The sequence below is a fragment of the Trichoderma atroviride genome, chromosome 3 (genome assembly GCF_020647795.1).
Source record: "Trichoderma atroviride chromosome 3, complete sequence".
In the NCBI taxonomy this organism is placed as follows: domain Eukaryota; kingdom Fungi; phylum Ascomycota; class Sordariomycetes; order Hypocreales; family Hypocreaceae; genus Trichoderma; species Trichoderma atroviride.
The window spans coordinates 647433-670283 of NC_089402.1; the positions used below are offsets into that span (position 1 = coordinate 647433).

At 50.6% G+C, this 22851-nt stretch overlaps 8 protein-coding genes across 9 annotated transcripts; 6 read left to right on the plus strand and 2 right to left on the minus strand.

Annotated features, from left to right (window-relative positions):
- Positions 1 to 1308: 1308 nt before the first annotated feature.
- Positions 1309 to 1782, plus strand: TrAtP1_005438 (uncharacterized protein; the record flags this gene model as incomplete). The annotated part of the gene is made up of 1 exon (XM_066112701.1): positions 1309 to 1782. The coding sequence occupies one exon, from the start codon at positions 1309 to 1311 to the stop codon at positions 1780 to 1782; it is 474 nt and encodes a 157-aa protein (XP_065968786.1).
- A 468-nt stretch (positions 1783 to 2250) lies between these two features.
- On the plus strand, positions 2251 to 2601 carry TrAtP1_005439 (uncharacterized protein; the record flags this gene model as incomplete). Its single annotated transcript, XM_014089320.2, has 1 exon — positions 2251 to 2601. One exon carries the CDS (start codon positions 2251 to 2253, stop codon positions 2599 to 2601), a length of 351 nt encoding a protein of 116 aa, XP_013944795.2.
- A 343-nt stretch (positions 2602 to 2944) lies between these two features.
- TrAtP1_005440 (uncharacterized protein) lies at positions 2945 to 4555 on the minus strand (the record flags this gene model as incomplete). The annotated part of the gene is made up of 1 exon (XM_014088911.2): positions 2945 to 4555. One exon carries the CDS (start codon positions 4553 to 4555, stop codon positions 2945 to 2947), a length of 1611 nt encoding a protein of 536 aa, XP_013944386.2.
- Positions 4556 to 5591: 1036 nt separating this feature from the next.
- On the plus strand, positions 5592 to 6920 carry TrAtP1_005441 (uncharacterized protein; the record flags this gene model as incomplete). The annotated part of the gene is made up of 1 exon (XM_066112702.1): positions 5592 to 6920. The coding sequence occupies one exon, from the start codon at positions 5592 to 5594 to the stop codon at positions 6918 to 6920; it is 1329 nt and encodes a 442-aa protein (XP_065968787.1).
- Positions 6921 to 7005: 85 nt separating this feature from the next.
- Positions 7006 to 9694, plus strand: TrAtP1_005442 (uncharacterized protein; the record flags this gene model as incomplete). Its single annotated transcript, XM_014089319.2, has 3 exons — positions 7006 to 8663; positions 8741 to 9070; positions 9127 to 9694. 3 exons carry the CDS (start codon positions 7006 to 7008, stop codon positions 9692 to 9694), a joined length of 2556 nt encoding a protein of 851 aa, XP_013944794.2.
- Positions 9695 to 10892: 1198 nt separating this feature from the next.
- TrAtP1_005443 (uncharacterized protein) lies at positions 10893 to 14243 on the plus strand. Of its 2 annotated transcripts, XM_014089318.2 has the most exons (6): positions 10893 to 11267; positions 11453 to 11589; positions 11685 to 12653; positions 12728 to 12835; positions 13353 to 13481; positions 13544 to 14243. In XM_014089318.2, exons 1-6 carry the CDS (start codon positions 11125 to 11127, stop codon positions 13705 to 13707), a joined length of 1650 nt encoding a protein of 549 aa, XP_013944793.1. In that variant the 5' UTR covers positions 10893 to 11124; the 3' UTR covers positions 13708 to 14243. The 2 variants fall into 2 exon arrangements, with proteins under 2 accessions (XP_013944793.1, XP_065968788.1); XM_066112703.1 differs by having other exon boundaries at positions 12728 to 13481.
- Positions 14244 to 17652: 3409 nt separating this feature from the next.
- TrAtP1_005444 (uncharacterized protein) lies at positions 17653 to 18112 on the plus strand. Its single transcript, XM_066112704.1, has one exon. The coding sequence runs from the start codon at positions 17723 to 17725 to the stop codon at positions 18080 to 18082; it is 360 nt and encodes a 119-aa protein (XP_065968789.1). The 5' UTR covers positions 17653 to 17722; the 3' UTR covers positions 18083 to 18112.
- A 2420-nt stretch (positions 18113 to 20532) lies between these two features.
- TrAtP1_005445 (uncharacterized protein) lies at positions 20533 to 21042 on the minus strand (the record flags this gene model as incomplete). The annotated part of the gene is made up of 1 exon (XM_014089481.2): positions 20533 to 21042. The coding sequence occupies one exon, from the start codon at positions 21040 to 21042 to the stop codon at positions 20533 to 20535; it is 510 nt and encodes a 169-aa protein (XP_013944956.2).
- Between the last annotated feature and the right edge of the window lie 1809 nt (positions 21043 to 22851).

The window sequence follows — 22851 nt, forward strand, 5'->3', positions numbered from 1 at the left end:
GCATCACATGCGTTGAGAGCGGTATTTGCATTCGCGCTGCGATGAGCGGATTTTGCGCTTAGCATGTGCACGAATTGTCCAGGCTTTCATCATGTAACTTTTTTCCTGTTTTCAATAAAGCCGCCGAGATTCTCGTAGGTGTAGTACTCTTCACTTTTCGCATTCTAGACCGTGCAGCTGTTAATAGGTACAATAACGGTGGAGGTTTAGATGGCGATTATTCTCCTAGACGGCCTGGTAATCGCTTGAATGATTTCGTATTTCGCCCTTGTGGACACTTGCTGGCCTTGGTTTCTAGCATATCTGGTCACACGGTTTGATGCTTCAAGTCCGAGAGGTTCAAGGCATTAAAAAATCGAGCCTTGAGCGTCTCGATATGCACAATCTTGATCAAGAAGCACCGAAGTGAGCTTGTTTGTTAGTGCGCGATTCATTGCAGCAGGCAGCGCCCGCTAATCTTGATACGGGCTTGTACACATGCACATATATTGACGCTTATGCCCCAACAGCGCTCCATGTTGCACACGCACGCATCTGACGGGGGTCCTCTCTGGCGCCTTTAGCAGTCCAGATGCATCAGTGGTCGCTAATACTATCTAATCTGGTCTTCACATGGCGTCTGTTGATGCCCAAAAGCGTGCAGATGACTCCTTCTCTCTGCGTTTGCAGCATGATCCAACCAAGGTATGGACTTTCTTGATTCACAGAGACGCAGCACGACCACCTTCATACTTGTTCGTTTTATTCCTCCTCGTCCTCGTCTCTTCTTCTCCCTCTCAAAACCTCTCCTCCTCCACCAAGCATTTACCACCATTTGTTCCAACATCGTCACGGTCATTTCAGCCAACGGCACCTGCAGCGGGCTCCGTCAGCAACAGCTCACCCCTCCCACGCTCCAGTCTTCGCTGCACCCTCGCTGCAAGCAACCGCTCACTTTTTTATTCCCCGATCCAAAGCCTCTCAACGCAGAGAGGCACATGCAGCTCTTTAGTACGTCACCAGCGGAGGGACCATTTAAAACACCCAACTTTTTTTCCTACCCAAAAAGGTCCCCCCCCGGGAACTGCGTTGGGCAGCTCTGGCATGCAAGAAAGCATTGGCTCTTCTCTCCATCCTACAAACGTCCACATAAATTACGCAACTTGACAACTTGATTCTGTGATTCTCTGCTGGCTGCTGCAAAAACATCTCTCATTCACGGCTTTGCTCTGCTCTCCTACACTTTGCTTGCGCTTTTTGCGTCGAGGCTTCACCACCCACCAACGTCATCTTGTGCCGCAAATTCCCGACCCCTGCTCAACAAACAAGATGGGCGCCGAACCCATCAAATTCGAGATTCCCGACGAGTACCGAGTGTTTCTGCCTTTCAACCGCTTTCCGCCTGAGATCCGCCAGCAGATATGGCATGGATCCGTTTCGACGCCGGGGATGCATTTTGTGAAGCTGGAGAGCCGGGGCCGCCACTGGAGATGGATATCGCTAAACAGGCTGGCGCAGTTGATCACGCAGCAGCAGAATCCCGAAAAGGACGACGACTACGACGAGATAGCACACGAGGTCAAGAATGAAGTGACTCCCAAACGCCTGTGGGACACTCGCCTCGTGCCCGTGTCGCCAAACCAGAAATCCGACATCTCCAGCTACCATGACCTCAACAAGCAGATGGCAGCCCTCACCACCGTCTGCCACGAGTCAAAGGCCGTAGCCGACAGCTTGATGGCCAAGCAAGGCGCCCTGAAGCTGAGCAACGGTAAGCTGGTTGCCTTGGGGGGGGTCGTCTGACATTGTCTTTCTCGAATATTTCCCTCCCGAGCTCTTTGAAAGCGGCTGCGGCTACGACATCGATCCCAACTGCCCCAGCCTGGACAACATACGGCGGGTGGCGGTGCGTTATTGCCATCAGTGGCAGGAAAAGCCGCTGCCGACGGTCTGCTCGCTTTGCGGGCTGGTCCACGATACGACTGGCGGCGTCATCTATCCGATTCACTTGTACCATTTCCTGGCGAGACATTTGCCCAACGTGGAGGAGTTTTACTTTGTCGACTATTTCCTTTTGCGCAAATCAGCACAGTCAGGCGCCAGTCCCGGTAAGTTTTATTTTCTAGTGTGAAAACTTGTAGGCTTCCTTCTTTCTTATACGTAGATGTGTGTATGATAGGCAAGTTGCCTACGCGCAAGTATAAGTGCGGCAACCGAACGTTTTACGAGGCGAATGACGAGCACTGGAACGTAAAGCCGCAGGTCACCAAGATGCAGACGTGGCTACAGGACAGATTTATCCGTTATGCCAAGGCAAGCCAATTGAGCCGCCACAAGAACCCGGAAAAGGTGCGGTTCGGCGTTTTGGCCTGCGAGTGGGATATCGTCCCTCCGCTGTCACTCAAGGCGCAGCCCACGCCTCCAGCTCCAAAGGGCCGTAACAAGCGTATGCTTTACGAGGAGCAAGCGCTACGTCGAAATCGCCGGCGAGTCCTGCGCCAGAAGTCGCGGAATGCGCAGCTGATGAAGTCGAGTACATTTACGGCCAATGTGCCGTTTGTATTCGGCAATCCAAACAACTCGGTTGACTTTACCTTTTCACTTGACTGGAGGCAGACGTAATGAGGATCGGATCCGGGGGAGCTCAGAGGTACAAGGTTTTCGTTTGTCGGACTGGATTGGTCATATCACGGAATGGGAATGGAGCTTAGAGGACAAAAGGCGCAAAATGGAATACAAGTGGCAATGGTCAAACACACAAAAAGAAAAAAAGGCGAGAAATAACGGGAAAGGGGTGCGAGCTGTACGATAACGAGAATGATTAAAACAAATACCCTAAGAAGTGGACGACTAATATTGCTACTATACTTGAACAGTTGAATTACAAGTTTTTTTGATACAAGGGTAGTCTGAATGATGATGCGTCTATGATGTATTTCTACGAAAAGTTTTACTGTTAATTTCATTATAAGAATCCCTTCACAGCTTCCCAAAATGCGTCTGGGTCCTCGGACATGGGCAAATGTCCTGTGTTGGGAACAATTTTGAGCTCAGTGCCGTTTGGTCCAAACAGGCCTGTAAATCCTTCCATTGCTTTTACCAGCACTCCATTGGCGTCGCCATCGCCAACTACAAATAGTCCTGGAACAGAGCACGACGGCATATCAGGCTTCATGTCATAGTCGGAAAGAGCGGTGCAGCTATGTTTAAACCCGTCTACACTGTTTTCAGTGACCATTTCCGTCATCCGCTTGACGAGATCCGGCTTTTCCATGGACGCCGGGTGGAACCAGCGGGCAATGGTGCGTTCGGCGAGCTGGTGGATGCCGCGGCCGGAATCCTGCTCGGCGATGGCGACGCGGTCTTTCCATGCCTGAGAGTTTGCGGACGAGGAGGCGGCGTTGAAGTCGCAGGCGATGAGCTTGTCTAGGCGCGAGGGATATTTGAGGGTGAAGTTGAGGGATGTGGCGCCGCCCATGGAGACGCCAATGAGAGCGTACAGTCTTGGGATGCGGAGGGCGTCCAGGACGGCGAGGAGATCGTCGGCGAGAGTGTGGAGCGTTGCCGAGGTGGGAGGCTGTGGGATGGCGTGTCGGCCGCGGGTGTCGTAGCGGAGGATGCGGAGGTCTGGACGATGGAGCTTGAGGATGTCGACGAAGGCGTCCCACATGTGGAGAGAGGTGAGGAGGGAGTTGCAGAAGGCGACTGTGGGGGCGGCTGGCGAGGGATTGCCTTCTAAGCGGTAGGGAATGGCGAGAGAGTCTGGGGTGGTGATGTATGAAGCGAGGATGGGAGCTGGGCCGGCGATTGTAGATGTCTTGGAGTCTGCCGCAGTGAAGGACGCTGCCGGGGGGAGTCTCGATAGGTGGTCGAGATCTCTTGGAGCAGGGCCAAAGGTGTAGAAGAGAGAGTAGATGCGCCTCTTTCTGGATGCGACCGAGTTGTCAAAGTCGTCGTTCTTCCAGGAGCCATCGGTGGCAGCCTTCTGCTCTGCAGCCTGCAAGCCATTGTCCTTGGCAAAATCGTGAAAGGTCAGGAATTTAGTGGGCAGGTCCGGCTCGAGGCTCGAAGTGACAAAGAGACGACTTCTTAACCAGCCGGGGATCTTGGACAGAAAGGGGATGTGCTCTTGGATGAACCATTTCTTGAACAGGGCCTTTGCTTCAGGCGTGTCCTTGAGGGTGATTTCGGTAGCGACCGCCACGAGGCCCTCTGCTTCTTCGTCCGTCAACTTGTCGACCGGCATAAAGAGGGGCGATTCCTCGCCATGCACAAGGTCGTAAAAGTACCGCGAGACGTCCACCTGGCCAATGGTCGCGGCCTCTCGCGGGGATCGATTCGCGCGCAGCGTCAGGTACGTCTCGGTCTCGAGATGCGCCATGTCGGTGACGTCGTAGGCCGCGAGGAACTCGGGCTGCTGGCCGTCGGCAGCCCGATAGCGCAGGCCATTGGCGAAGATTTGCGGCAGCCGCAGTCGCGTAGGGCCGTGTTCGTTGTTGTACCACTCGTGGAACTGGTCGAGCGAGAGGCCTGGCCGCGGCTGCATCGTGACGTAGAGGTTGCCGGGGGGAGCCATTGCGGGGGTGGTGTTTTTTTGCCTTGGCTGGAGCTGTTTTTCCGTTGTTGAAAAAAGAAGAGACGAAGAGAGAAACTGAAGCCAAATGCTATCTGCCTGTTATATAGGAGTGTATAGAGACGAGAAAAGCGCCAAAGCAGCCTGTTCTGAAGCGAGACATTTCGTCCGGGTAAACATTTAGCTTTCGGTGCCAGAGTGAGATGTGGCGCTCGAAAAAGGAACCCCGCGATGTCTCGGCAATTGGAGTCGGAGCTGGAGCCCCCACGTGGATTCTGGAGCCGGACCGGTAATATGGAGCTCCAGCTGCCAAACGCCGTCGAAAAGTGTCAAAAAGGTCCCTGGATTTAGACTGGTGATTCACTAGGCTAAGATCTATGCACGTCGTGACTCTTCTCCTCTTCATCTTCAACGCATCGGCAAGACGACGCAGCAAACACTCCAGCATCGTTGCACCACCTGCAGCTTCGCCCCGTCGCAGAAGACACAGCGCAGAATGGCACGGCATCACCAGTCCCGGCGATTAGGCACCAGCCTCTGTCGTCTGCATCCACGGCCAAAAGACGTCGAGCGGGCAGCGTTCTGGGCCTCTAGCCACTCACCACCTGGACCGCAACGTACCACGCACCGCTCCCATCAGCCTCTCAGCCAACGGTGTTGAGCGTACAAATCCATAAATCCCCGTCTGCTGTATGCTGTATGCAACCCCACCTCACGCCTGCTGCCGTGGTTCGGCCAATGGCGCCGTGGTGGAGCTCGCGTGGGATGAGCCCGGATCAACCCCTCAATTGACGCTATCACGCTGTAACGAATTGAATCCGCAGTCTCTTCACATCCTGCGAGCGTGGCTGGCCTCCCGCCTTAGTGTCGGCTGCTGGTTGTGAGGTGGTACGACTGGGCGCTGATAAAGAGAGGCAAATGCAGCCGCTTCCCCCTCAGTTTTGTTTCTTCTTTTACTTGCAGGACATTCCTCTCTTTTGTCCTCTGGGCGAGCCCAAGAAACATTCTGTCCGTCACAGCGTTTCCAAGAAACGTCGCGATGGAGCTGTTCTTGACCAATGTGCCCGCTCATCTGTCCGATGACAGGCTCAGGACCGAGCTTGAGCCCCACACAAGAGTCTTGGGTGTTGTCGATTGGCTCTGCGATAAACCCAAGGGAAAGGCTCATGCCTGGATCTCTTTCGTTTCCGAAGCTGAGGGGAAGAGGTTTCTGCAAAAGCACGAGAGCGTCAATACTCCGACGCAGCCAAAGATATTCCAAAATGACAAGAGGTCGTCTCAGTCCAAGGCCAAGGGTGTGGCAAGACTACATATACTCAAGACTCCTATTTATGTCAAGAAGAGCAAGAGAGAAGTCGATAAATTCACGCTTCAGGCTCTAGAGTATCAGAAGGACCAGCGAAAGGAATTGGCTGAGGACCTCAGCAGAAGGGCTTCAAAAGACTCAAACAACAGCAAAAACAACACCAACACCAACACCAATAGCAGCAGCAATACCAACAACAACAACAATAGCAGCAGCAGCAACAGCAGCAACAGCAACAGCAACAGCAACTCCACCATCAGCACGCCTATCCGTGGCATCTCTTGCGGCAAAAACATATTCGCAGGCGAGTCTGATACTCTGGTGTTTGTCCAGCAGAGCAGTAGCAATGTTAAAGGCGTTGCAAAGTTTGGCCGCCGCGCCTTGATCCTCACACTCGGACAGGAATTCCGAGTCGACATTGCCTATGACACCATTCAAGATCTCATAGCCGGAGTATCTGATAACTCGTTGACTTTCGTCTTATCCGAGACTCCTAGGTTCTACGAGGTGCAGGCAGCCACGCCAACGCAGCCTGGACATGCTTCACATTTTCCGAAATGGGAACGGCAAACGCACATAAGCACATGGCCTGCTCACGATAAATATGTAGCTCATTGTCTAGTCTACCAGATAACACTGGCTTCGCATTACGCGGAAACCCTCGAAACGCTAAAGTCTCGGAATGTCATTGCTGTCACGAGACAAAATTTGCCTGTACTGAGGAACCCTAAGCCCTTTGACCAAGATTACACTACTAGTATGAGCAGGTTCGAAGGCTCTATTGGGAGTGCTGGTTCAGGGAGAACAAAATTGCTGCCATTTGCTATCCTGTTCCAAGTCCAGGCATTAGTGTGGAACAACTACTTACATCCAGCCATCGCGACCAAGCTGCTTCACCTCATGACTTCAGTAGCCAGAGACTGCAAGAGATCGGGCACTCCACTACCATTCACTACCGATGCCATGAAACAACTGTATCAGAAAATCCCATATCCTTGTCCTGGAACTGAGCCCCAAGATCTTTTTGAGGGGGGAGCTGGCATCCATCGTTGTCGAAGCTGAACGGGCTCTCCGTAACGAGGACCAAAAACGAACCTTGCACTACGGCGCACAGCTACCTAGACACCAAGCTTGGATTTTGAAAGCAATGGTCACTCCAACTCGCATTACGCTGCATGGTCCGGACGCCGAGAGCATGAACAGAGTCTTGCGAATGTTCCCAAATCACTCGGATTACTTTATGCGAGTCATATTTGGGGATGAAGATGGCCAGGACTTGGCCCTGACCTCAAACGTCAAGAACACATTAGTCTTTGAGCGATACAGAAAGATTCTCAAGGACGGAATTCAGGTTGCCGGTCGAAAATTTGAATTCTTGGGCTTTTCACATTCATCTTTGCGTTCACATTCCGCATGGTTTGTTGCAGCCTTTGTTGACGATTCAATGAACCTTCAGAATAACGACACCATCATCAAATCACTCGGCGACTTTAGCGATATTCGCATTGCCGCAAAATGCGCAGCGCGCATTGGCCAAGCTTTCTCCGAGACTCCTTACGCTGTGCCAATCTTGAAATGTGGCATCAACATCGAGTACATTGACGACGTCAAGACTGCAGATGGCAAGCGCGTTTTTAGCGACGGCGTCGGAACCATCTCGTGGGATGCCATGGAGGAGGTATGGGACCATCTCCCGAAAGCCTCGTCAGAAGCCACCTGCGTTCAGGTCCGCCTAGGGGGGATCAAGGGCATGCTCTCGCTTGACTCTCGTTTGAACGGAAAAGTCATTTGTGTGCGGAAAGAATCCATGATGAAGTTTCCCAGCAAAGACCAGACGGAAATGGGCATCTGCGACACTGCCTCCAAGCCGATGCGCACGTATTTGAATCGCCAAACCATCAAGATTCTAGAGGACATGGGAACAAATTCTGAATGGTTTATAGATCAGCAGAACAAGGCACTCAACGTACTACGAAACGTCACTACCACAGCGGCAAACACTAGCACTTTTTTGAAGAATCAGATGGTCGGTACCACTGCGGGCCTTCCCAGGCTCATAAGATACCTCAGTACAATTGGAATCGATTATCGCCGAGAAAGGTTTATGAAAAAGGTCGTGGATCATACCATTTTGCGAGAGCTGCGTCTGTTAAAGCACAAGGCCCGGATTCCCGTGGACATGGGAGTCACTCTCTTTGGTGTTATGGATGAAACAGGCTTCCTAGAAGAGGGCCAGATTTACGTTACCTTTAATGAAAGCCATGACCATCTCCAGGGTCGAGTCAAACGGTCGCTCAAGGATGGGACCGTTCTCGTAACTCGCTCGCCCGCCCTTCACCCTGGAGATATTCAACTTGCGCGAATGACGACACCACCACAGGGGCATCCGCTTCGCAATTTAAAAAACTGCGTCGTCTTCAGCCAGAAAGGGAGCCGCGATTTACCAAGCCAGTTGAGCGGAGGAGATCTTGATGGAGACTTGTACAATGTCTTTTGGGATCCTTTTGTGATCCCCAAACAATATTTTGGCCCGGCAGATTACCCAAGAGTGAAGCCGCCGGAACTGGATCGAGCGGTGACGCGCGATGATATTGCCGATTTTTTTGTCAAATTTATGGAAGCAGACATCTTGGGCATCATTGCCAACAGGCATCAGATGCTGGCTGATTACCAGGACGAAGGAACGCTAAGCGCAGACTGCGTCGACCTCGCGGAGATGCATTCGACTGCGGTCGATTACTCCAAGACCGGTATTGCAGTCAGGCATCAAGACATGCCAAAGCCACCACGGATGCGGCCGGATTTGTGAGTTTGCATCTCCTACTTCTCTCAACCTCACTTGCCCTTCTCTGCCTACTAACTGTTGTTGTTTTTTTAATCAGTCTCGCCCCCGCACCTCCGACTCGTTTGTTTGATCGTGGTGAGATTGACCACATCGGAGATCCAAATGAAAACGAAGATGACGAAGACGGAATGGGAATGGCCAAGCACAAATACTACAAGTCGTTGAAAATACTGGGCGAGCTGTACCGCGGCGTGGACGAGAAGAAAATCTGGGCCAATGATGTCCAGCGCCCTGTTGACATGAGCGGGCCGCCGCTGTGGGATCAACTAAGCATCCATGTGCGGAATGCCTTGTGGGAAGAGGGATATTCCACGTTGGATATTGACTATAGGCGTCAGATTGACCATGCGTGGAAAATTCGCGATCTGTAAAGCTCCTGTGGATTCATTTTACGGATAAAATAACTAACTTGCGCACAAATAGGTACGAATCATCCGTCTCCAACAACATGTGGCAGTTTTCGTCCAACCCCCGCGTCCCCATCACAGAAGTGGAAGCTTTTTGCGGTTCAATCTTGAATCCCAAGGGTAGCCAGACCAGGCGAGAACGGGACTCGTCCATCAAGCTGAAAGATGAGATGGACAATGTCATGAGCCATATGGTGAAACTCATCAGTGATCGCAGCGGAGGGGTCACAAACGCAGATGACGCCTTATCCGTCATGAGCGACGACGATGAAATAGGCGAAAGGAGGGCGATGAATGCGATAGAATTGTCCTGGGCATGTATGATTGTGGGCAACGATAAGGCTCTGGACAAGAATTATCGTCAGGACGAGTTAAAGCTGGAGAGCTTTCGAGTGGTGGCGGCGTGCTGCCTGGTGAAGGAGCTGAATGAGCTTTTGACGAGGAAGAACTGGGGGCGGATGTTGAAGACGAGCGGGGGGGTTTGTTGGGGTGTCGTCGGGCAACCGCAATCGACAGCATGGGCCGTTGCCGATACGATGATGATGAAGGTAGATTGTTTTTTGGGTATTCTGATGAAGTTATGACTCAACGTACTCTGTACGTGATTGGAGATGTGTGGCTATGTTATGGTATGTACTGAACGGGTAAGGAGATTATGGTACAGAATGACAACAACAACTTGACAGTCTTATTTCTAGCCAGTCTTTAGCATCATGGCTACTAGTGAAAAGAATAAAATTAAAAATAGTTTAGTCAAAATGATTATCGGTATAAGACGGAAAAACACATATCTCGCTTGGGGGGGGCGCTTGGCTTAACTCTGGTCCAATTTACTCTGCAACCTGGACGAGATTTACGCACGTGAAGCGGCTAAATATAGGGCCTAGACGTGATGTTGCACCAGATGAAGCCTTCTACAGATGTTTGAGTATCAATTGACTTTAAGCGCAACTTATGCATCGGGCACTGCGCTGCAATGCCAATGAGATAGTATTCTACTGAGAACACCGGGGGAAGTTCCCAAAGTAAACATCGATCATAGCATCAGTGACTACTAAGTAATTGTCTCCGAGCGGTGTCCGGGCGGCTTTTCGACTAGGCGAAAATTCCTGCACCGCGTACGAGTATGTATTCTATAGTAGCTGGGACTCTATTCAGCAGATGAAGAAGTGATGTTAGTTGCAATGCTTTGCTTGTCCCTTTAGATGCAATTGACTAATCATGACGAGATTCCATCTGACCTAGCTGGTAAAGAGCCAAGCTATAGTCTAGGAAATGGAAGATGAGATGCTTTTTCTTTTCTCTTCCTTTTTCTTGTGGCTTGCGTGGCTGTTTTAGGAGCAACATTTTGGCCTAGATACTCGGCGTGGGCGATAACAAATGATGTCGGGGTCTGTGGGGTAGCATTTAGTCCAGTGTTTGAAGAAGATTTGTTTAGGTTACATGGTGATGAACTATTCAGTGAATCTCAACGAGTCTTTCGATCACAACGTCCATGATACACCCATCTATTCAGTATCTAACTCTGTGTTTCCTGGCATATTAACATCTGGACTTGCAGCCAATTGAGAGGCAAAAAGTGAAAATTCAGAGTAGCCAGAGCGATCTAGGGTAGCAACGGAGTGGCCGGCACGTGATGAGCTCAGCAGTCGCCACGCGCGGTACGTACCGGCAGGCGCTATCCAGATTTTCTTAGCGCCAAAAAAAACTGCAGGTAAGAAAAAAAAATATCTTAGGCGCAGACCGAATCCCCCTGCTTTCCGATTTCTTTCTCTTCAACAAACTCTCCAGACGGCATTCTCTGGCCTCTCCTCTCTCTTTCTTTCATTCCCGCGTTCATCGCACACCAGAGACTACTCATCAGGACTGTCTGTCCTCGGTTTCGCTGACGCGTTTCATTTCATTCTCTCTGCTCGCCTGTTGACCCCTCGAGTATTGCCCTGACAACCGCGTTTTCCCTATTTCTTTGTCCAGAGACCCTTTTCTTCACAACCACCACAACTTCATCGACAGCATGTCTGGCTACGGCGGCGGTCGATCCAACGGCGGCGGTTACGGAGGCGGCGGCGGCGGTGGTGGTTACGGTCGTGATCGCGGTGATCGCGGCGATCGCGGCGGCGACCGCAACGGCCACGGAGGCGGTGGATATGGCGGAGGGTAAGTTTGACCACCTAATTCTGATATCATCCCTATCTTTGAATCGCAAGGGTGTGGAATGGCGGGGACTCAGGTCCCTCCGCGATACACGCTTGTCGGTTGGAAGACTTGCTTTCTGCGGCTCAACCGACAACACTCTCTTCTCTCTATTGGAGGCAGCCAGATGCTAACATCGTTTTGCATAGCCGTGGCGGATTCGGCAATGGACACGGCGGCGGATTCGGAGGCGGTGGCTATGGTGGAGGTGGTGGTGGTGGTTACGGAGGCGGCGGTGGTGACCGAATGGGCCACCTCGGCGCTGGTCTGCAAAGACAAGAATGGGGTATGTCTTTCTCTGTGTTTCTCACCGAACTTTGGTGTTTTTATTTTATTTAATTGGTTTTCTTCGCAACGTCTCGCTAACTTTTGAATTACCAGATCTATCCACTCTTCCCAAGTTCGAAAAGGACTTCTACAAGGAGGCTCCTGAAGTCGCCGCTCGCGACGCTGCCGAAGTCGAAGCGTTCCGTCGCAAACATCAGATGACCATTGCCGGCTCAGATGTTCCCAAGCCCGTCGAGACCTTTGACGAGGCTGGATTCCCTCGCTACGTCATGGATGAGGTCAAGGCTCAGGGCTTCCCTGCTCCTACCGCCATTCAGTCTCAAGGATGGCCCATGGCTCTTTCTGGACGTGATGTTGTCGGTATTGCCGAGACCGGTTCCGGAAAGACTCTCACATACTGTCTTCCCGCCATTGTTCACATCAACGCTCAGCCCCTCCTGTCCCCTGGTGACGGCCCCATCGTCCTGATCCTCGCCCCCACTCGTGAGCTTGCTGTCCAGATTCAGCAAGAAATCTCAAAGTTTGGTCGCTCATCACGCATCCGCAACACCTGTGTCTACGGCGGTGTCCCCAAGGGTCCCCAGATTCGTGACCTCTCCCGCGGTGTCGAGGTCTGCATTGCCACTCCTGGCCGTCTCATCGACATGCTCGAGGCTGGCAAGACCAACCTTCGTCGTGTAACTTACTTGGTCCTCGACGAGGCTGATCGCATGCTGGACATGGGTTTCGAGCCCCAGATTCGCAAGATTATCGAGCAGATTCGACCTGACCGACAGACTCTCATGTGGTCCGCTACATGGCCCAAGGAAGTCCGTGCTCTCGCCTCCGACTTCTTACAGGACTTTATCCAGGTCAACATTGGTTCCATGGAACTGGCTGCCAACCACAGAATTACCCAGATTGTGGAGGTTGTCACCGAAATGGAGAAGAGAGACCGCATGATTAAGCATCTGGAAAAGGTCATGGAGAACAAGGAGAACAAGATCCTCATCTTTGTTGGCACCAAGCGTATCGCCGACGAGATTACCCGATTCCTTCGCCAGGACGGCTGGCCCGCTCTCTGTAAGTCAACTCACACAGACAAAGTCTTGTCTCTCAAAATGATGCAAGTACAACATCAGCTAATATTCGTCTAGCAATTCACGGAGACAAGCAGCAAAACGAGCGAGACTGGGTCCTCGACCAGTTCAAGACCGGAAAGAGCCCTATCATGGTTGCTACCGACGTGGCATCCCGTGGTATCGGTATGTATCAGTCCCCCCTCTCCCCCCATCTCCAGCAACTTCCAGCAAAAGCACTTGCTGTATACTTTACTCTCGCGTTTAGGGGCTATCTTTATTGTGCGAAACTGCCTGACCAGACGGTATCCGTATGGTTCCCATTATGTGGTGGAGTCTTGATCCGTTGTGTAGCTTTCCCACCGCACTGCTATACTCGTATTTCCATTCTTGTACCTTGCTCACTCCCGTGGTACAAAGGGTGGAGGTTGGCATCTCTTGACCCCGATCAAGCTGTCTCCCCAAGGCTCCTTGAAATTCCCTTTGAGGACTCCTGTGATCACATAATATGTTTCTCCCCCCCAAAGGAGGATGGATGGCATTTTGAACGCACTTGGATTTGGCCCTGGTCTACCAAGGAGTGAAGTTGCACAGATGGACGTTAATATATAATTACGCCGTCTCTTCACGTTCCGAGCTGGAGGTTGCTATACATACCCGTATTTCGTTTGCTAACCCTTTCTTTTTCTTTGTAATCCAAAAGATGTTCGCAACATCACCCATGTGTTGAACTACGACTACCCTAACAACTCGGAGGATTACATCCATCGTATTGGCCGTACCGGTCGTGCTGGCCAGAACGGAACTGCCATTACGCTCTTCACCACTGACAGTAAGTTTCAATCCTGCTATTCTCATCATGGGGGAGAAGTGCTAATCATATTGCCAAAACAGACCAGAAGCAGGCTCGTGATCTCGTCAATGTGCTCCAGGAAGCCAAGCAACAGATCGATCCTCGTCTGGCTGAGATGACCCGCTACGGTGGTGGTGGTGGCGGCCGCGGCTACGGCGGTTACCGTGGCCGTGGAGGCGGTCGCGGTGGATATCGTCGATGGTAAATTGCGCCAAAAAGCCCCTCTAGGAGTGACAACGGTCTATCAGCCAACTCCAACAACTACCCACTGGGCAACCGTCGGTGGTAAGACAGAAGAAGACCTGCGCGCATACCCACGCAGCGGACCGGACAAGTGCAACTCATCAGAGTTTAGAATGAATGCGCCATGTCCTGGATCGCATGATACAAAAACGTGAACGGCCCAAAGCACTCAAACGGCGTTTGATAGAGGACAGGATTGGTTTCAATTAGACACTGGCTCGCATCCTTGCGTAGTCACCGGTTATTTGGTTTTTGCTGTGGACGGATATTTTCTTGCTTTTGTTTTTGCTCATTTTATTAACCCTTTTTTCTTTTTATTTTAATGGTTTGAACGTATATCACATAAGGACACGGAAGAAGGTGCTCCATGGTTATCGGTCACTTACTTGGCCATGATGTTTGATGTATCTCTCGACATCAGCTATATGCCTCGGGGTTAACAAATGTATGTTGATAGAAAAAAATATGAGGTCTGAGAGGACACGCATTTGGGCAGAATGTCTTTGTTTTTGCTACAGTGAAGTCAAGACTGCACATGAGATGTGAGATGTGAGATGTGTTGCCGATGCATTCAAGTTGCAGTAGCTGGCGTAGAGTTTATCTGATTTGGTGTTCCTGTTGGAGTGTCTTTGATGCTTGTCCATTCGTCAGCTACCAGTAGAGTCGAGTTCATGACAGGCTGTCCATCTATAGTTGTAAGATTGCTTGTGTTTGGAACATGGAACTGGCTCCAGTATCGCTCACGTCCTTATTTGCGCTAGCCTTGCACATGGATTGATGGTATCCAAAGGCCATCCATCACAACTACCGTTCAAACATATCACAACTCACCTTTTGTGCAAAGACCTTGTCGACGCACCTTGCCGATTCCAGCACCTATACACACCATCTACGTGATCCTTTCCGGCGTTGAATAGACCAATCCCATTTACGGAAGATATTAACCAACCTTTTTTTTTTTTCATCTTTACACTTTCTCATTTGTTACGGCCTTTAATCCCTGTGTATGTTTATGTAGTGTGATATACGTGAATACAGCACCTGGTTATTCGCCTTGTTTTTTTCCCATTCGTCTATTCACTCAGCCACCAACTTGCCTTCCTTCACTCAACTCTAAACAAAAAAAAAATCCTTCTGCCACACCAACAAACAATTGAACTGGCACACAGTCACACTCTTCTCTCTCTCGCACACACGCCCCCCCCCCCCCTTTCTCTGCCAAGCGAGCGCAAAGACGCGTCCGTGCGGGCGTGTTGGACGGTCGTTGCTTTGAGCAAAAGAAAAGAAAAAAAGGAGCAACAAAAAAAGCCACATGCACATGCAGATGCAGACGTTGGGTGTAGGCATATTTTGCTCCTTTTGTAACTCCTTTTGTTTTAGGGGGTTGGTGTGTGTGCGGTTTCTTTTTTTAGGAGCGGTTGTTTATCCAAGATTGGAAATGAGTCTATTTTGTATTTATATATATGCATGTATATGGTTCTTGATAGGTTCATTCGTACTTTTTTTTTCTTTCTTTTTTTCGTATAATATACCCTGTTTCTGTCTCTCTATTCCTCTCTTATTTGCTAAACATGCAAGGGGACGCATCCTTTTGCTAGTATTCAATCTGCTCTAAACCTCAACAAGCAAAAGGAAAAGAAGTAGAAGAAGAAAAACAAACTAGCATCGCAATCCTTGCCCGGAAGGATCGAGATTCCTTCTTTGTTTTTTTTTCTTTTCTTTTTCTTGTTTCGCCTTTCGCCTCTTTCCCCCTGCTATGTACCATCGGGCCTTTTGTCTATACTGTAACTAAAACTTTCCGTTATGCATGCTCACTTTTTGCTATTATTGTAAGACTGGATATTTGTATTCCCCCCTTTTTTGCTGTGTCTTTTTCCCCATTCTTTCATCTATAAAAAAAGAAGAAAAGGAGAATAGGGCGAGGCTGAGCTAGGAGCTGAGAGCTGAGCTGCATCAAACAGGGATCAAGCAATATAACCTTGCCTAGTAGGCACTACTGTACGAAGCGCATGCCATCATATGTATTCCAATCATTGTTATTTATTCCATTCCATCGCCATGTGTTGTTCCCCCCGACCCCCTTGTTGCTTTTATACTTTGCTTGCTTGCTTTCCTTTCATCTACACTCTTTGTTACTTTCTCCGTCTTACATACAAAACAACAAAACATCCCAGTCGTCCAAAAAGAGAAGAAGGCGACAAAACCCTCCAAAAAAAATGATAACTGACATGAAATGGAGATAAATAAAAAAAAATATAAAAATAAAGCAGACCCCAGCCCCCCAGATGTCATGCAACCCTCTCCTAAGTGGTTGAAGCTCTTCACACACACAAGCGCACATGCACCCATAAATAATACCATGTACGAAAAATCCTATAGGGCGGAAGGATTCTTTCCCATGGCTTCGCTTCGCTCTACTGACTGGAATAGTATGCTCGTACGAGCTGGCATTACTACTACAGGCGAAAAAGTATAGCCCCCCCCTCCCTCGAAAACAAAGTGAGGAGACAAAATCCGGTCAGCAGACGAGAAAAGAACAAAGTTGTCATCCCATATCAGTCCATTCTTGTCAGTGTCAGGAGCTTGAGGCAACATACTCCAATGAGATGAAAAAAAAAAATGTATAATGTAAAGTATACAAGTAAGACGACGAGGCGGCACAAAAATAATAATTGCTTGGCAAAACTCACTACCTTGTTTTACTGTTTACTTATCACGTCCGTGTCATATATCCAAGGGGGGGGGGGGGGTTCTACCTACAAAAGAAAAAGTAAATGTACATTTACCGAGCCGGTCATAGCCAAAGGTCCCGCAAAATCCTTCCAAGACATCGGCGAACTGAAAAAAAAAAATCCTATAAGAATAGACAAGGATTCTGCTTCATTGTCTCAACAGCTGTCAATAGTTACAGAAAGAAAAAAAAAGGCCAGTTGGTCGGCCACGTCCGTGTCTCTGTTGGTTGGAACTGCAAGCCGGTGAGCTCCGACGCCGAGGAATTTGAACTATTTCCTCCCTGCAGAATTTTATAAATGCTGGGACTAGGTTGAATCAATGCTTACCCGGTAATCTGGAAAGCCGCGACGATGATTCTCTTTTTTTTTTAAAATAAGAAAACTCCACAGATAACACCGACATCAAGCCGCCCGAGTGACATACACGCATTTCTGCTTTAATGATACTAAAACCCTCTTCGTTTCAATTACAAACAAGATATATATCTACAATACATAAGCAGTCCCTTGTAATCCACCCTTTACATTTGGAATCTTCATCCAATAAAACGCATCACATCAAATCAAACCTTGAAATCATCCAAACAATGACTCGTACACACACACACAAACCACATCTCTCTCCCCCCAAAAAAGGAAACCCCCATCATTCGTTCTCCATTCATCTCAAAACCAATACAAAAAAAAAACACAAAAAGTAAACCAAGCAAACAAGGCAACTTTACCGCAGCTGAACAACTAGTCCCCGACCATCCCCTTTTCCCCCATTAGGCATGGAACGAACCAACACCACAAGGCGCACAAAATTGCCCAAAAAACGAGGCGTAATACTTTTCTCTCAAGCCCTCCCCATAATTTATTTTGGGGAGGCCCCATTTCTCCATTTAGTATATCAAAAAGAGGGAAATGGCAAGACCCCTCGAAATGGGCAAGTTCTCCAGGGAGGTGAGATTTTGAGCCTCCTCCTGCCTGGGGGCAACCGTAATCGGAGAACCAACTTACTTCAACGCCCGCTCGAAGAATATCTAACGTGTGTGAATTACCCGATATAGAAAATACATGACATATGAGCATTCTAGGCCTACAAAGTGGATCTGTACAGAGTACAGACACAGCGTTTGGCAAACAACAGTTCCAACGCAAAGGGGGCGTGCCGGCAAGATTTTGCAAATATTGAACAATTAGAGATACTATATATGGAGCAATTCCAAGCAGGTAGAAAACGCGATAAGAAGGGGGTAGTAAATGTTGGAATTTCAACCGCAAAAATTCATACCCTCCCAGAGACTGGAGACATCTCCATCTCCTCCTCTCTCTCTTCAGTCCATAGCCGTCACACGCAAAGCATTCACCTACAGGATACCTCACTCCGTAGGACGCACATATACAGTAACCACTGCCAGGAAATCCAAGGGTATTCAGGAAAACGCCCGTATGTCAAAACAAACATACTGTAGCGTGCAAGTAAAAGCCTCCATTTTTTTTCCCTTCACCGAATCGTATACTACTACTATAATAGAACAGCTGGGAGGGGAAAAGAAGAAAAAAAGCCCAGGCTCCCCCCTCCATTGTCATGCACGTCTTTGCCCCGATTTTGAAAAATAAATTATGGAGAGAGAGAGAGAGAGAGAGAGAGAGCCACAATTTTTTTCTTCTTCGTTCTCTCTTTTTCAGCCTCTACCCTTGTCTAACGCCCACAGTGCATTCAAATCTCATTTCAAATAAGAAAGAGATAAAAACAAAACACACATATACACACACACACCCTGGTCAAAACGATTAATCAATTTTCTATTTTTTCCCTGAGGCTGAAAGGATTGGTGATGGCCCGATGAAGAGAGGGGAAGCGCGCAAAGAGACAAAAAATACCACCCTCAAAGTATATGGTCGCCGAATGGAAAGTCAGTCGAATGCACATGTAACAGGGGTGACAGGCAATCACAGAGACGAGACCCAAAGAGACCCCAGTAATCCCTCCTCCGCTTGCTCGCAGAGAGAGTTTACCTGCCTCCTCATCTGCGGAATGTTCTCCGCTGTCTTATCCTTTGAAATCAAATCCATGCCGGGACGGGCGTAGTAAGCACGTGGTCAAAAGTGGCGTTATGCTGTAGGAGGAGAGGGAAGAGAAATACAGTATATGTTGAAAGGAGGGGGAGGAGAGACTCTGGGACCGAGGATTCAGAAGGAAGCTTCTTCATACGGCATTTCGTAAAGCTTTCCCAGACAGATGGTTCCTTCAGCGTCGCATTGGAAGAAATGAACTGGCAAGGGAGAAAAAGACCCGTGTGTGGGCAAGGCATGTGAAGCGGGATCTCCACGCTGAGACGAGACGCGTCCGAAAAGCACAGCTCTCTCAATCGAGCCAGGGATGAGCCGAGCTAGCTAAAAGCCAAGACACAAGGAAAGACTGGCGACCAGGTTCAGTCAAGGGGTGTAGCAGTGGCTAGCCAGCATCGCGATAGCCATGGCCCATGGGTCAGATGCCTCTTAATCAACCTTATATATCCAGTCACCAGTTTATGAATCTCTCACACATCCATCCACGCTGCCTCTGGCTTTCTATCACGTACTCATACATCTGCCTCTCACTCATGCCACTTGGCGTGTGATGTGCCAAGCCCAGGTCAAGAAGTGTGTTGTGTGTGACTGGGGGGGCTCAATGCAGACAAGGGAGAGGAGAGAGAATAACATGTGTGATTCGTCGTCACAGCACAGGTGGAAAAAGACGGTGGTTGATATTTTGATCCTGAGCTGCACATGTAGGCAGGATCGTTATGCCTTGCTCGGTACCGTCACATCCCAGCTTGTCAACCTGGCAAGCATTACGAGCAGTCCGATGTCCGTACAGGATACAGGGCAAGGTAGCATTAGTCGAGTTGACCGTCTTTTTCGCTTCCGATTCCTGACCCATGGGCTGAACTACAAGCCCACAAAAAGACAACCTGAATAGAGGAGAGAGGCAGGCGCGAGAGAAAATAAAAGGCGCGAACCTGGGCGACCCCAATGACCCAATGACTGGGATGAAAGAAGAGAAAGGAAAAGGCGGTAATGGACCAATAAGATTAGAGAATATCCCCAGAGAGAGTCAAGGGGACCCATAACACAGATAACTGGGTCGGGGGTGCCGAGATGAGTCAAACAGGAAAATGGGGTTTTAGCACGTTCGCCGACGAGCTGCAGGTAAAGTATCTATACAGTGTACAATAAGAAACAGCGCGTTCCCCACATTATGAAAAAAAGAGGAAGAGAAAAAAAGATCGGATGCTACAGTAGCTCTTGGACGTAGCCCTCCGTTAAGGCCAGGTAGGTAGTAATTGCCTTCTCCATAATGCTGCAGCTGCAGCTGTGGGAGGGGGGGCTGCGAATGGATTGGGGAATGTCACAGTCGCCGTCGTCCTGCGGATGGCGCTCTCGTCAAGGGTCAGATGCAGCCAGAGACAGGGACTTCAAAGTACAGTAAACCAAGTTTTTTTGAAGCCAAGGCAAAATCTCCCATTGGCGGCGGCGGGGATGCTGAGGGCTGGACAAATGAAGAACCAGCAAACGCGACTGGAAAATGGAGGGGTGTGTAAAAAAAAAAAAAGCAATCGTGGACGCGAGCCTCTGTCTCTCAAGAAGAAAAAAAAAAAGACGGGTCATCTCTTCCCTCCCTTGCTGAGTCTCTTAGTCATGGGGATAGAAGAAAGAGGGGGAGCGAAGGGCCCTGACTCGGCAAAATGATATCCTTGAAACGTCAAGGGAATCCCTATGAGAACAGCCGCACAAGGGTCAGTATAGGTGAATCATTGAGGTTGGGGAGAGGTCCGGTTCCCACCAGCAGACGTCATAGGATTTGGTAAACAAGCAGAGCAGCCCAGTGCCAATCTGAACGGCGAACCCCGGCCGAGGTGGCTGAAACAGTTATCAAAGCCCAAGGACCGAGGCTTTTTGAGCTGTCCTCCTCTCATCTTGACATATGCCTTGGGGGTATCGTGTCCTCCTCGCTCTCGGCTCCGTGCTGTCAAGGTTGCTGTGTCCGGGAGCATGTGAGCTCACTTTTTTTTTCGTCTCCATCATCATGCGCATCTTCCCTCTTCCAACCAGAGTCTCGATGCGACGGCGGGCGGTGGAGGGAGGGCGAAAAAGTGGACGGCCCAGGGTCGAGCGGCAGTAGCTGGACGAAAGCAGACATGGTTGGCCACGAACCCTGGACGGCCATCGTCACGTCCATATCCATATCCATACTGTAGCGGAGAGGCTGAAAATTCGACTGCAGGACGAGGAGAGCAAGAGACGCGCCAGCGGTCTGCGGGCAAGTTGGTCGCGCTGTCGCACCACTCAGCCCCGGACATCACTTGAGCGTGCACTTTTGTTGCTGTCTCCCCCTCTTTTTCGCATCTCGCATCTCGCTCCAGCAGACGGGCGACCTTGGATGAGACGTGAGCAAGGCTTGGACTGTGCAATGTGCAGTGTGCAGTGGTGCAGTGTGCAAAGGCGAGATGCCCCGACTGGAACCTCGCTGGCCCGTCTCTGAGTGCATGTCTCAGTTGCAACGGCGTAAAGTATGCAGTACCCTCTGCCTCCATCGCTGCTGGCGTCTGGGTACTCGCGTCTGCGCCCCAGCGCCAGCACCGCGTCGGTACCGCGCCAGGCCCGCGAGGGGTACCGGCTACCGCATAACGTGACGAGCCGCCCAAGCATGTCATCCAGCTAGCGGCCACGCAGCCTCAGCGCCCCAGTGGCCGGCCATTGCTGTGCTCGCAGTCGACAGAGCGCCAGTTCGCCGTCCGCGCGGCTGAGCACGGCGAGGGCCACTGCAAGAGTCTGGCGCTGGCTCGCACAAGTGCTCCCGTATTGCTGGGACCGCAACCGGCGCCCAACGACGGCGCCCGCTGGCTGGTCAGAAACCCGCCGTTGGTGTGTCGCACAACAGCCGCCCCCTGGGCTGCTTAGCGCTGTGCCGCTGCGAATGCCCACTGCGGCAGGCCCCAAGGCAGAGGCAGGCCCCCTACGGCGTTGGCTCTGGCGCTGCGCACTAGCACTATCGGCGCCTCTGGCTAGCATGGAAACCACCACCCCCAGATCGCCATGCGCTGAACTGGACGCTTGGGAGATCCCTGGACCAAGGATTTGCGACTCCACGGAGCCCTCTCACTAGCACTAGCACAATACCGACCACTGGGTTCCTGGTAAGCTCGCGCTGGCAAGATCTGAGATAAGTTTTGCTGCTAGCACACGTTGGTCCTGGAGGCTAGCTCGGGGCTGGATGTACCGCTACCAGCGCATTTGCCTGGACTGTATAGTGCTGTGCTGTAAGCTGTCGCTCGCTCCATCTGGCACGCATTGCAGCGCACTAGTGCGCTGCCAGCATCGTCGCCTATGGCGCTCGGTGTATCGACGCCGAGCAGGCATCGCCAAAGCAAAGCCGCATCGCATAACAGCCAATGATAATAACGGCAGCAGCAGCAGAAGCACAAGCAATGCTGCAGCAGGGACATGCTTGCGCGCGCCCATGTCGCACGCATATAGCGAGTGGCTCTGCCAGGAGCTCTCTCTCCAGGCAGTCATGTTTGCGAGGCAGCACTATGCTTCATCCAGTATGGAGTGCGTGCAATCATCAGCATGCTCGCTGCGATGGCCATGGCAACACCGGCTTTCGCGGGCCACTTCATTTCGCATCCCAGCCAAGGAGAAATGCATTTCGGCAAGGCGAGCCATCCATCGTATACCCATGAGCTGCCGCCGCGTAATGGCTTACTGTACCATCTCGTCGGCTCTCGCTTCTCCCCCCTTTCTTATACACATGTCGTGCTCCTATCTCGACATGAATCGTTTCCTGTTCGGCAAGGCTCTAGTGCAGGTCCCAGCTCTCGCAGAATTTAGAGTTGTTGAACCAAGGCCTAGACATCGGCCGCCCTAAATCCAATCTCTCTTCTTTAGCTTGCTCCATCTCATCAGATCTTCGCGATTAGTTTGGGCGGACACTTGTGGTAGTGGTAGAAGTACTGTACAATGATAAGCGCACCAATATGGGGTTCTGTTTTTCCTCTGATTCCATTAGCAGAGCTGATCAGACCCTCTCCAGGCTAAAGAGCAGGTTTTGAAGCAACATGCTGGGGCAGGCACACTGACCGCGTCTCGGCAATCGGCTCGCATATGGGATTGTGATGGGAGTAAGACTGGAGCCCATACTGAAGCTGGCGCGCGGCCGTCTCACACCGAGAGGGGAATACGGAGCACCTCGCCAGCCCTACGGACATTTGGTGGCACTAATACCCTCAGTAGCCGTAAGCACACCGTGATCGTATCAGATACCCTGTAGGTCCTTGATTTCGAAAATCAGGTGAGATCGGTCCCTTGGATTCGTTAAACGAACAGGAGCGACACACTACTCC